Source organism: Anomaloglossus baeobatrachus, chromosome 3 (assembly GCF_048569485.1).
Source record: "Anomaloglossus baeobatrachus isolate aAnoBae1 chromosome 3, aAnoBae1.hap1, whole genome shotgun sequence".
In the NCBI taxonomy this organism is placed as follows: Eukaryota; Metazoa; Chordata; class Amphibia; order Anura; family Aromobatidae; genus Anomaloglossus; species Anomaloglossus baeobatrachus.
The window spans coordinates 472,994,286-473,007,989 of record NC_134355.1 but is presented as its reverse complement, the minus strand read 5'-3'; the positions used below and the strand labels follow the sequence as shown (position 1 = coordinate 473,007,989).

General features: G+C 37.8%; 1 protein-coding gene across 2 annotated transcripts in view; it reads right to left on the bottom strand.

Annotated features, from left to right (window-relative positions):
• Positions 1–10,104, bottom strand: part of KCNMB3 (potassium calcium-activated channel subfamily M regulatory beta subunit 3) — a 94,733-nt gene extending 84,629 nt beyond the window's left edge. The window contains exon 1 of one of the 2 annotated variants that reach the window (XM_075338544.1): positions 9,864–10,104. In XM_075338544.1, the coding sequence (XP_075194659.1) occupies positions 9,864–9,967 (104 nt within the window). In that variant the 5' untranslated portion in view covers positions 9,968–10,104. The remainder of the gene's footprint in view (positions 1–9,863) is intronic. The other variant, XM_075338545.1, reaches the window with a different exon arrangement.
• Positions 10,105–13,704: the final 3,600 nt, after the last annotated feature.

Here is a 13,704-nt window from a genome sequence, read left to right as displayed (position 1 = left end):
TGGTGCGTAGTTCCGGGAGTACTCCACCAGCAAGTAACCGCCTGGGCCCTCAGGTCACTGTTCACTCCTGACAGTCTGTCCTCTCTCTTTCACTGTCACTGCTAGACTTCTGTCTGTCCACTGTCTGCCCCTCCCACCTGGTCGTCTAGTGGACTGGATTGGCTCCACCTCTAGGCGGCTATCCATTGGTCCGACCCTAGTCTGGTACCAGTCTATGGGGGATTTTGGGGGAAAACAGGGATTATCTGGAGTGTTTGGTTGTTACTGGCACTGGTTTTCTTGGTCCCTAGGGGGTAGGCCCTGCATCCTGGTGGGGATGCAGTACCTTGTAGCTCCCTGATGGCTTCAGGGGCGCTACATATGTGCACAGCTGAAAACGCAAGTGCAAACTAGACGACCTACAAACATGGCTCAGTTACACCAGTTCTGTCAGGAGGAATGGGCCCAAATTCCTACCAACTATTTTAAGAAGCTTGTGGAAGGATATCCAAAACGTTTGACCCAAGTCATACAGTTTAAGGGCAATGGTACCAAATACTAATGAAATGTATGTAAAACTTTGACTTTGCAGAAAGTAATAAAAATGCCTTAAAACTCCTTCTGGGGTTCAGTCTCGGATCTGGCAAAAACGCTTTGGAGCTCTATGTGTCCCCTATCGCCTCAAGCAGCACTTCTGCATTACTGGGAAAACTCTGATATAGACAGTAATATAAGTAGAGGTATTCCAAGACTTTGGCTTACTATTTTATTGCTGTCCAAAAACTTGATCCTTAAATGTTGAATAATATACTCTATCCCCTCTATCTCAGAACTGATAGCTCGACTTAAGCATTGTATTGAGACTGAGCAGGGCGACACACTCACAAATAAGGAAGCGCAGGCGGTAGATTTCTATGAAAATGGAAACAGTTTGTAGTAAAATATTGCAATAAAGAGGAAAAATAAAAAAGGGTGCAACCTTTTACCTCTACTGCATGGTACATTATGGAAGACCTAAAAAATAACCTAGGTGAACTCCGAATAGATAGTTAAACTGTGAGAGAACGTGACTAAGTGACGAAGTGAAAAAACTGCCCCCTCCCCTTTTTATTTTTTTCTTCTTTTTAACGGAGATGGCTGTTATGTTTGTTTTTCATCTTCCCAAGTGCCGATAAAGGAGTTTATTATAAATATAGTGTATTTACAAGCTATGTTATCCCAGTCTGCATACTGGAGGAAAGATAGTTATTATATTTTGATGGCAATGCTAATCATATTATTTACTGTCTAATGTTTAAAATTTTCAATAAAAAAATATATATAATAAAAAATCCCTTAAAACATTCTCTCTCTCTCTCATTATTCTGGCATTTGGCAAATATAAATAATTTTGGTCATCTTAATTGACCTAAAACGGGAAAGGTTTATTCTGATTTCAGGTCACATAGTGAGAAAAACATGCATATGTGTATATTTAGATGTCTATGTAAACTTCTGGTTTCAACTGTATATGTATGTTCTGTCTCCCCTAAATTAGACTCTACAGTATATCCATGCCCTCTCTGGGAGTCACTTTCTTTATATATGAAATAGAGAGTAGAGGCCAGGGAATTTCTAAAATATGTCTTAAGTGTAGTACAAAAGAAATTAAAGTCTTTCGGAGTTTCATGTACAGCTACAAAACATTCCAGTTAATCAGGAATTCTATCATTGGGGCCTATAAGAGTCAGTAAAAAGGGATTAAGTTTACAAGGAGGCCTATGCTTGATCTGTTCCATTAAGAGCATAAGTATTACCGGGCTGTTGTCTGAAATCCCTCGGTGACTGTGCATCACTTTCTTCACCTGAATAGCTACACCAATCAATAGTGCCAAAAACATAATCTATCCAAGAGAAAGTATGCCTAGAGAAGGTGAGATCACTCAGTTCAATGAGGTCACCTGGGGTCAGGTTACCTGCGGTCACAGGTGGAGGACCGTGGAAACCTCCAGCTGTGACCGCAAATAACCTGAGTGATGTCATCATTGCATTCTCTGCCTGAAGCCCACAGCAGGTGGTCATGTTCTATACCCGCGCACTGTCACTTCAGATGTAGCAGAGCTGGAATCGTAGTTGGACCTCATGTGGATTATGTCAGATCTTGGTGTTTTGGGTGTTAATAAAGGGCTGAAAGAGGGTGCATGTATTTTATATCAAATATAGGATTTTTTTTGTGATTTACTTTATACTTACATATAATAGTAATTGGGGGGGGTCTCATAGACGCCTCCCATTACTAGTCTAAGACTTAGTGGAAGCTGTGAGCTATCATTAACCCCTTATTACCCCGACTGGCATTGCACCAAAGCAATTGGGATGAGCCAGGTAAAATTCCGGGATTGTTGCATCTAGTGGATGTGACAATGCTGGGCAGCTGCAAGCTGCTTTGTTTAGGCTGGGAGGGCCCAATAACCATGGGTCTCCCCAGCTTGAGAATACCAGCTTCCAGCTGTCGGCTTCATATCATGGCTGGGCATCAAAACTGGGTGTAATACTATTGTATGTTCTGAGGATTTCGATAGCGTTAGGGCAATGACAACCAGAGACGAGTTCTTGGTACAAGATGTTTATAATATGTAACCACGGTAGATACACAACGGAACAAACACAGCAGAACAAACACAGCAGAACAAACACACGAAATACCTTCCCGAAACGGAGCGGAGGGAATTCCCGGGACCACGCACCGGACTCCCTCAGGGAGACCACCAGAGCGAACCCCTATACAGGGACTGTCCGGCAATCACCCCGGAAGGCCTAAATGCGCAGCAGCCGGGACACAAGGGGCAAACGGTAAAGTCCAGAAGTGTCCGTACGGGATGATAGTCCAGAGTGGTTATGAACCGGAAGGAACCGGGCAGAAGTGCTGACCGAAGACGGCAGACGGAGTCCGGGCACAGCTTGAAGAAACCGGGTATGGTCCAGAGTCGGTCGGTAGTCTTTCAGGAGGATCCAAAGGTAAACAGGAATTAGAAGCAGCAAGGCAGGAGCACACAGCAAGCAGTATACTCAGGCACTGGACTATGCTTAGAGGCGGCCTTTTAAGCAGCTGGACAGGAAGTAGGGCAACAGAACAGTAAACTCCATGTTAACCGAGGGCAAGCTCTTTCAAAAGAGAACTGGAAACCCCGGAAACCTGACACTGGGGTGGACCGCATGGTATTTTTTTAAATTATTTATTTAAATAATTTAAAAACAAAGTTGCATGTGGTCTGTCTTACTTTGATACAGAGCCAACATAAGCACATGGCTGGGGGGGGGGGCTGCAGCCTGTAGCCGCATGCATTATCTGTGCTGGGTATCATAATATGGGGGACCCTATGCTAATTTTTGTTATTTATTTATTTTTACACCAATAAAAACACAGAGAGTGTCTCTAATTGAAAGTAGTCAGACACGCTGTCACACAGGGTGGGGGCACAGTCTGACTGCAACCAATCAGAGACGTGGGTGCTGCCGGTGGTCAGGGAAAGCACTGCATATGCATGAAGGATAATAAGAAACCCCGTAAATAGCGTTACAGCTGCGCAGAAACTGGTAAGTTGCTCCAACCCTTCAATCCCTTCTATCACCATTTTTAAGCACATGATTCAGGTCCCCATAGACTCATAGGGGAACCAGCGTTCAGCCAGATAGCCGGGATCAATTCTGTGTCTGAACCTGTTATTTTTTTCAAACTCGGTTGGACCCGCAGATCCCGGGTATCTGCGAGTCTGTCTATTACTACTCAAAAGTAATTGGATAAATTTACTTTACCATAAATAAAATTTTCATTTCTAATACTTTGTAGAGGATCCTTTAGGCAATGAGAACCTGAAGTACGAAAGCCATGGACATCACCAAACGCTGGTTTTCCTCCTTTGTGCTGCCTTGCCAGGCCTTCACTGCAGCGGACTTCAGTTGCTCCTTGTTTGTGAGTCTTTCTGCCTTAAATTGTCTTAATCATGTGAAATGCAGCTCCATGGGGGGGGAATCTAGTGATTGACTTCAGCCATTGCAGAATATTACACTTCTTTGCCTTAAAAACTCCTGGGTTTCTTTTGCAGTATATTTTGGGTCATTCTCCATCTGTACTGTCATGCGCCATCCAATCATCCTTGCTGCATCTGATTGAATCTGAGTAGAAAGTATCGCCCTGTACACCTCAGAATTAATTCACCTGCTTCTGTCTTCAGTCATATCATCAATAAACATTAGTGACCCAGTGCCATTGGAAACCATGCATGCCCATGCCATGCTTTGGATCATGAGTCTTTCCAAGCCTTGTCCACACTTTCTTCTTCCCATCATTTTGGTACAAGTTGATCTTGGTTTCATCTGTCTAAAGATTGCTCTTCAGAGTCGAACAGCTTAGGTATCCATGGTTACAGTCACTCAAATAGTAATAATAGTTAGTTGCTCGTGGTTGTAACCATGGATACCTAAGCTGAAATCCCCTGCCCATGAGGTAAGAGACATGGCTAAATCAGGAGAACTAAACCACATTTCTAATTTGAGGTGTTAGCTTATATTATTATTATTATAATATTATTATTATTATTATACCTACTCCGTACAGTATTGGGATAGGATCTTAGAAATGAAAAAAAAGGAAATTCTAGACTTGCAATTTTATTGTAGCTGCAACTAACAGTTATCAAATTGTCGCATCTACTCCAAAATTGTACCAATAAAAACGTCAGGTTGCCATGAAAAAACAAGTCCTCACTCAACTCCATCTGCAGAAAATGAAAGTGTCTCAGAAAATGGCAATAAATAATTTTTGTTTCCTTTATAAACTCCCAACTTTTTTTTTTACCATATAAATATAAAAAACCTACGGTATATTGACCTGACGATTCATACTGCCAAGTTAGTTTTACAGCACAATGAATGCCATAAAAAGAACATCCCCCCAAAAATTGAGTATTTGTGTTTTTTTTGCAATTTCTCCCCACTTGCAAATTTGACCCTGCTTTCCCCTAAATTGTTAAAATCAATGGTGCCATTCAAATCTACATCACGTCCCTCCCAAAAAAATGAGTCCTCATAAGGCAACACTGACAGAAAAATAAGTGTTGACTCTTGAAAGAAGGGATGGAAAATAAAAATTAAAAAAAAAATGAAAAATTGTATGGTTGGGAAGGAGTTTAGATTTTTTTATTTATTTAAAATGTTGGCTGCATTATTGACCTAGAACCAGAGCATTTAAAAAAAAAACAAAAAAAAACAAACTGCAATAACTGCGCTTTTCCTAAAAATGAGGTGTGTAAAAGCAACCGAATACTGTGGAATAACCTGCCATTATTATATGCACCATCCAGAAAATGGATATGCTGTTAATATTTGAGATTTCATTTCTTAGCTTTTGTATCCAAAAACATCAATATAGAACTAAGATGATGTTCCCCAAAACCCAACTGATGCTATTATTTTGTGTAGTGTCAACTTTTCCTCTTCAATCAGATAAAAAAGGATCAAAGGACAAAAATATCCATGCAAAGTCAAATAATTTAGAAATGAACTGTGAATGTGGCATGCACAGTATGTAATCCATTGATCTAAGGTAGACAGCAAATCAGTGACCATTATTATCAGAACATTATGGCTAGAATAGAACTACACTATGCTTTATATGGTTAGAATAGACTTTTACTTACAAAGCTCGTAACAACAATTAAAAAAGTGAAAATATTGGCCTTACGATTTGCAGTAGGAACATAGAAATTTGTGTATCAGGTGTAATGGAGTCATGAAATGCAATGGGATAGAATATATTTTAAATATGCTATTTAAGATCAAAATAAAAAAAGAAAAGTTTATTTGCATTTTTTAAATTATAGTAAATTAATTAAAAAAATATTATATATCAAGATTGTTAACAGTCAAAATGCTAAGGTTTCCAACCATTGACATATCTACACAACTTTTCTAATAACATAAAAGTAATTAATTAATACTATTGTTATTATTATTATTATATACACAACTTAAGAGCAAATAAATTATCCTTATATAATAATATAATAGTAATTAATTATTAATAATAATAAACATGGAATAATAGGAGACCTTGGTGTGGTTGGAAGAGAGCTGAATAGAAGTTCGATTGATTAGTTACTGGAATGTGATGTAACAATGTGTAAATGTCTCTAAAATTTATCGATCGCTAAGGGGGGTGCTTATTTCACGGGAGGATAGTCGGACTTTAACAGCGTGGGGGAAACAATTGGGAAGGCAAGAAGTGGTAGATGGCATACTGAAAGGATGGGTACAAGTGCGGAAACATATTACCAATGAGAGATGGAGAGACACTCAATTCAGAATTCTACATATGGCCATTATGGGTTTCAACATACCAGGTAGGTATCCTAAGTGTCCTAAGTGTCAAAAGAGAAAACGGATATGCTGCATGGGTTATGGGAATGTGAGACAATCGTTAGGTTCTGGAACCAAGTCAGACTATTTGCCCAGTCAACATGGGAATTTTTAGCAATCTAGACTTAATGGTGTGGATTTTCCACTTGTGGCGCCCCAGGACCTGGTCGCCACAACAGTGTTGCCCCCTCAAAAGGGTTAATACTGAGCCTGGAGGTAATTGGGGAAATCATTGGCCAGTAGGTACCAACATCCAACGTAGTTTCTCCCTCAGGCCAGCAGAGGGAGCTCTGAACCTGGAGTTCCAGGGAGCATTCCTCAAGTCTGACCTGAGGGAGGAGTTAGTGTTCAGTCTGTGAAGAGAGTCCAGAGAGTGAAGACGCAGAGTGTGCTGTCCTGTGGAACTGGGGCCTGGAGCTGGAATAGCTTGGCCCAGTGAAGCAGGATTGGCAGAGAGGCATAGGAGAGAATCAGACATCAGAGTCTGTGGTTGCTAAGGGCAGGAGAGCTTCAAGCACCTGGCCCATAAGAAACCTGAAGGTACAGCTGCACCACCAGGGCCCGGTGTGGACTCCAGTAGAGAAGCACCAGAGAGGGCCTGCGCAGCCTACCACACAGGGAGAGGGACGAACCACCGGTCCCAGCAGCAAGAGGGCCATTGCTAACCCAAAGTGCAGGGTCCTATAACAGCAAAGAAAGAGCAGGGAGTAGGCCTCATACTCGACTGGCCAAAGAGACGACCCCAGCTACTTCCAGGCCGGCCGGAGCCCTCTACCACCTGTAACGGTCTCCCAGGACTAACCGTTTGCACAGTAAAAGAGGAGAAGGTAAAGAGACTGTTGTTTGTGTCCGGTCCTTTCACCACCCTGTCGGCCCTGCATTACACCGCAACTACATCGACACTCACAAGCACCAACAGTGTCCCCGGGGCACGGCTCCACCTGTGGGGAGCAGGACCATCCAAGCTGCCATTCCATCAGCCCCGGAGGCCCCATACAGCAGCGGTGGCTTAATAGCCGCAAACCACAGGTGGCGTCACGACAAATATAAACTTTAATCAGCCCCACTGAAGCCATATTAATTGACCTCACCAGGGTACGGAGTCGGGCCCAGCCACCACTGACATCCCCCGGACTAGAGTAGGAGGAGGACCGAGCATGCAGGTAAAGAGGAAATACGCAATAACGCATGACATAGCCATGATAGCTAAGCATTGCATCTTAAAACACTGGATTCAAAGGGAGGGCCCATCCATAAAGGAGGTTATGGGTGAACTACACAACCTTCTGAAGTTGGAAAAACTAGAAGCAGAGAGGAATAAAGATGGGTTAACAGACAAGTTTTTTGGGAGATGGAGACATTTTATTGAAAGCCAATTCACACAGGGAGAAATAATTAACCTGATGGCACCTTTTGTTCACTCGGAGTGGTATATCCTGAGCGATATCCAGAACAGCCTGGGTAAACTGAGAATCACCTAGGAGGGGGCTCTGGAGGGAGGGGGAGACGAGACGGTTGGGAATACCAAGGTACGCTAGCAAAATTGAAATCATTCAGGGACGACACAGAGATTTAACGAATTGTATTGCATATGTTATATTTCATTACCTCTGTTTTGGTTTAATGTTAATGTATACTATCTTAAATCGAACAGCAGCATGGAACTCCAAATTGGGGTATCACCCACTTCTATGTCACATTTTGTCAGACGAATGTTCTTCTTTTGCAATGATATTTGTCATGTTTTTACAAATTTGAAAAATCAATAAAAAGCGTTTGGAAAAAATAATAATAATAATAATAATGATATATCATCACAACTTAAGAGTAAACATATGATCCCTATATAATAATATAATAGTAATTAATTATTAATAATAATATCAATACTAATAATATTATTATTATATACACAACTTAAGAGCAAATATATCATCCCTATATGATAGTAATTATTATTAATAATAATAATAATAATAATAATAATACATCTACACAACTTAAGAGCAAATATATGATACCTGTCTAATAATATAATAGTAATGAATTATTATTATTATTAATAATAATAATAATAATAATAATAATACATCTACACAACTTAAGAGCAAATATATGATCCCTGTCTAATAATATAATAGTAATTAATTATTATTATTATTAATAATAATAATAATAATAATAATAATACATCTACACAACTTAAGAGCAAATATATGATCCCTGTCTAATAATATAATAGTAATTAATTATTATTATTAATAATAATAATAATAATAATATATTTTCACAACTTAAGAGCAAATATACGATCTCTATTTTGCCTAAAAAGTGTTCTTCATTTTAAAGGTTCAGTTTAAACCTTGTGTCAAAAATGGTTATCTACAAGAATTTATTTGTATTGCTGTTATTTATAAAAAGTTGCCCCAAACAAATAATAAAATGTTAATTTACTATGTAAAGGTACTGTTCACACGGCACATTTTTGCCATGTATCTCCCGCTTTTTTTCCCCTGTAGATTTTGCCTTGAAAAGTAAAGCATTTTACAGTCCCAGCAAAGTGAATGAGATTTTTTTCCTTGCCGATTTGAAGCCAGTATAAATCTGCATCATGTCCATACTATCAGCATTTTTACACTGTTTTTCACCCATTCTAATGAATAGGAAAAAACGTATTAAAAAAGGTGGCAAATATGCATGTTTTTCCTGTCAAAAGACACGTTTTTGTTGCAGACATGGCTGCTGCGAATACTTAGCATGTGTACATACCCTAATGTATATACTTTCCAACTATTTTTAAGCAATAAATAAATAAATGTAAATTGACAGTATTTATTACATATGATCACAGAATACACCAACCTTTGCTTTAAGGACACATTATCATCATGTGTATATTTTAGCAAATTATTAAATACCACCAAATGTACACAAAAATAAAGTTTTGCATTGGGACATTGCATAGATGTCTCCACCGAAACGTAAAACACTTAACAATGCCATGAAAATGGGTCATACTTAAACAACGTCATGTCGGTAATATCTGTGACCGACAGCAGCACTCCGCAATGACTGTAGGATAATGTCACTCTTGTACTTTAGGTACAAGTTCACAAACTGCTGCTTTTCAGAATATATCTTGGATTCCATTAATATTTCCTTTACACTTTAGGTAGGGTCAAAAGGAGAAGGCAGCCTAAAAGTGCTATTTTATGTATTAGCTTTAGCACCCTTAGTACTATTCCTCTTTTTTTATACCTTGTATACAGATAGTAATGAAGCACAGTTAATATAAATCCGTTGCTAAATAACCTTTTCTGGGCAGGATCTCACAAACTTATTAATGAAAGGCCTCCGGAGTCATTGGAGACCATTGCTAGGTGATGTATATGTCATTGGAGCAGATTATTTTCACTAAGGTGTGAAATCAAAAACTAATCCTCTTTGATTGCTGCTCAAGTTTTACTCACAGTCACCAAACCACTCACATATCTCCATCCACACCCAGTCTGGCCAAATGGAAGACTTTACCCGAGAGCAGGAATAGGGAGCCGTCGGCTTGCTTCTGCGGAGGCGTCTTTTTGCTTGTCATCTTTCCTACACTCTTGATTAATCTTTGCTTAAAATCCCCTGAAAGAATTTCGACCCGAGGCTTTTGTATCTGTGAATAAGTTGCCTTGCCAGGGATTTTTTTTTTCACATCAGCTTGACCGACCTGTGAATTATTGATGACTATTTTGTTGTCTCTGGCTGAACAGGATAAAATTGTACATAATCTTTTTGTGTTGAGGAGTAAGGAAGCTTTAGCTACACAGTAGCTCATACATATTTTAATAGATGGCATCTGGTTTTGCTTTTTTAGCGAGCCACTAAAACCGTGAAATGCAACAGCACAACCAGCAATGTGCCTGGGTGAAATAATTACTTTACAGTTCAATGTCGTTATCTAAGGGGTCACATCAGCAATTAATCAATTATCTCATTAAGTCAACCATACGGCATATAGAACAAAGCGATCTTTTCAGAATAGAAATTATAGGTAACAATGGTAAATTTAAATCTCGATTATCAGTGGACCCACCAAACCAAGTGAAAGAGATTTCGTTTTTTTTTCTAATACTGGGGAGGGGATTTTAATGTTTTCTGAATAGGCCTGTAAATTATTCCAAATTTACAGGACTATTCAGAAAATATTAAAACCCCCTTCCTCTATGGTCCTTCACCAAGATATGCATTTTAAACCTTTCTTAAAATTAAACCAAATCCCAACTTTGTCAGAATTTTCTGAGGTTTCACTGAATTTAAAAAAAGAAATAAAAAAAATGTAAAACATGAAGAAGTAAATAATTTAAAAAATAGCAATAATTTATCTTCTATCATTCTTCATCATCATTCTGAAATTTAAAAAAAATGTAAAAAATTAAGAAAATAAAACATTTAAAAAAATAGCAATAACAATTTTCTATCATTCTTCATCATCATTTTGAAATAAAAAATGTAAAAAATAAAGAAATAAAACAACATTTAAAAAAATAGATACATATTAGCAGATTTCTATATTTTCTCCACCATGATTTTAAAGATACTTTAACTCAAAGGAATACATGTCATCAACAAACAAACAGAAATCAGAGTATATTGTATCAAAATAATTTTATTTTGCAAAAAATATTTTTTTTAAATTTTTTTTTATTTATTCCAAATCACTAAAAACATCACAACATCAAGAAAAACATCACCAGAAAAAACACATAGACAAAGGGATCTTTGACCTAAAAAAAAATATTATTGGTGAGGAGAGCAGAAGGAGGTTATACTTTGTTCATAACGAAAATATATCAGAGTTTATATCATTAAAACATCACCTCTGTCCTTTCACCAATATTAGAAACAGCACTGATACATATATTAAATTAATAAATATTACATCAATAAATACATATAATAGCCTCTGTATATAAATATTCAATCCCCAAAGGAACAAATTCAACTCTCATATAAATCTATAAAACCTATATAGGAGGGATCTTATCTACATACATATAGATTCCCCCTTAGAAATGATATTAGATTATAGCTATGTAGTTTATAAGGAGTACAAGGGGTTAATAAGGAGGAAAAGCACAGCCCATTCACTGACTTGTCTACTCGGGCTGGATGTGAATATCCACTACCCCCAAACACGACTAAATCAATCGCCTTATAACAGAGGCTCTTAGTTAAATGTAGCATAAATTACTGTACCATACTTGCCTAGTATAAGGTCAAAGAAACCCTCAGAACCTCGACGCACGTTTCAAGACAAACCTTTTCATCAGGAGGCTCTCTTTTTTTTAGGTGAAAGATCCCTTTGTCTATGTGTTTTTTTCTGGTTATGTTTTTCTTAATGTTGTGATGTTTTTAGTGATTTGGAATAAATAAAAAAAAATTTAAAAAAAATATTTTTTGCAAAATTAAATTATTTTGATACAATATACTCTGATTTCTGTTTGTTTGTTGATGACATTTAAAAAAATAGCAATAACAATGTTCTACCATTCTTCATCATCATTCTGAAATACAAAATGTAAAAAATAAAGAAATAAAAAAAATTAGAAAAAATAGCAATAACAATCTTCTATCATTCTTCATCATTCTGAAATAAAAAATGTAAAAAATAAAGAAATAAAAAAAATAAAAAAAACTAACAATCTTCATCATCATTCTGTCTTCTATCATTCTTCATCATCATTCTTTATTAATCTTCTATCCTTTAGTGTGAACAATTTCGACACAGACATTAATCCTTAACTGTAACAGAGTGCAAATAAATTATTTGTAGTCTCACACTCTAATCCATTTATTCATGCAGAAAAAAAAAGAAAGAAAACAATAGCGTAAAATCAAACATGATATACAGTACAGTCATTAGAAAAACTAAGTATACCATATCAGGAGGTAATAAAAATTAAATAAATAAAACTTGTTCAAAATTCAGATAAATACAACTTCAGATGAACACTAACATGTTATAAATTACACAGTTTCATTATTTATTTAACAAAAACTTTGTTAAAAATTCATTATACCCCAAAAAAGTTAAGAGGGGAGGTAGTAGCAATGTATGACTAATGAAATGTCATTGATTAATTGTTCTTCAGGTAGTGTTGCTTCCACGATAAAAGCAGAAGTTTTATAAGTTTGCTGGTCTGGAGAATTCAGGCAGGTGTTAACACAATGCCAAAGAGGAAAGACACCAGCAATGATCTTGAAGGAGCAATTTTTGCTGCCTACCAAACTGGTGAGGGTTATAAGGCAATTTCCAAACAGGTTCGAAATCAAAAGTTTTCAAGGACAAAGATTATTCAAAAGTGGTAAATATTCAACAACATTAACATTCTTCCCAGGACTGGACATACCTGCAAATGCATCCCACAGTCAGATAGTATTATGATAAAAGGAAAAGATAGAAAAAAAAATCACTGGAGTGGTGCTTTAAATTATCCTTAAAGGGAAGGTGCCATTAAAAAAAAAATTTAATAACTGAAAAAATATAAATTATTAATGTTATAATGTCTTGTTTAAATATCATTTGTTTTTAATGGCAAAATATGAAAAAAATAATTTAAAACGTTTGATATGTTCCACTTTTAAACACTAGGGGGAGCAGCTGTTGAAAACCAAGTGGGAAAACTTGTTTGTATTACAACTGCAGTAACAGTGGGTGGAATCTGCACTCATGTGTGTGATGTCACACCTCCCCTCCCAATCTGGGTGTTTCCAAAAGGATAAGGAAGGATGAAATTTAGGATCACAGAGCAGAGGCATTTCATTGGTGATTGCAAAGTGATCCTGAACTGTGAAAGGTGTCACTAAAGATGCCCGCAATGCTCTGCTACACACGCACGCCGGCAATGCTCTGCTACGCACTGTGACGGGGTATGCAACAGAGCAGTGAGGGACGCCAGGCCAAGGAACAATCCAAAGGGCTTTATTGGAACCACAAAGATAAAGCAGCAAACATAAATATAAATCCTTCAAATCTGCAAGGAGTCCACAACAGAAAACAAAAGATCCAGGGGCACCGCCTGGTATTCCGATGCCAGGGGAATTAGGGCAATGGTCCTTATATGAGTTCCTTGAGTCCAACAGGTGAACAACAAAACACAATCCCAGGTGGCCGCGGATCTCCAGTCTGTAACAGTCCACACACACAGACCCCAGGATCCAGCCGAGCTCCAACTACCTGAACTAACATGTTCTTCTCTCCTGGGATCAGCCCCTTAGGTGGGCACACCTCCCCCTGGCCATTTGATGCATGAATGGACTTTAGACTGCTGGCTCTGTTCT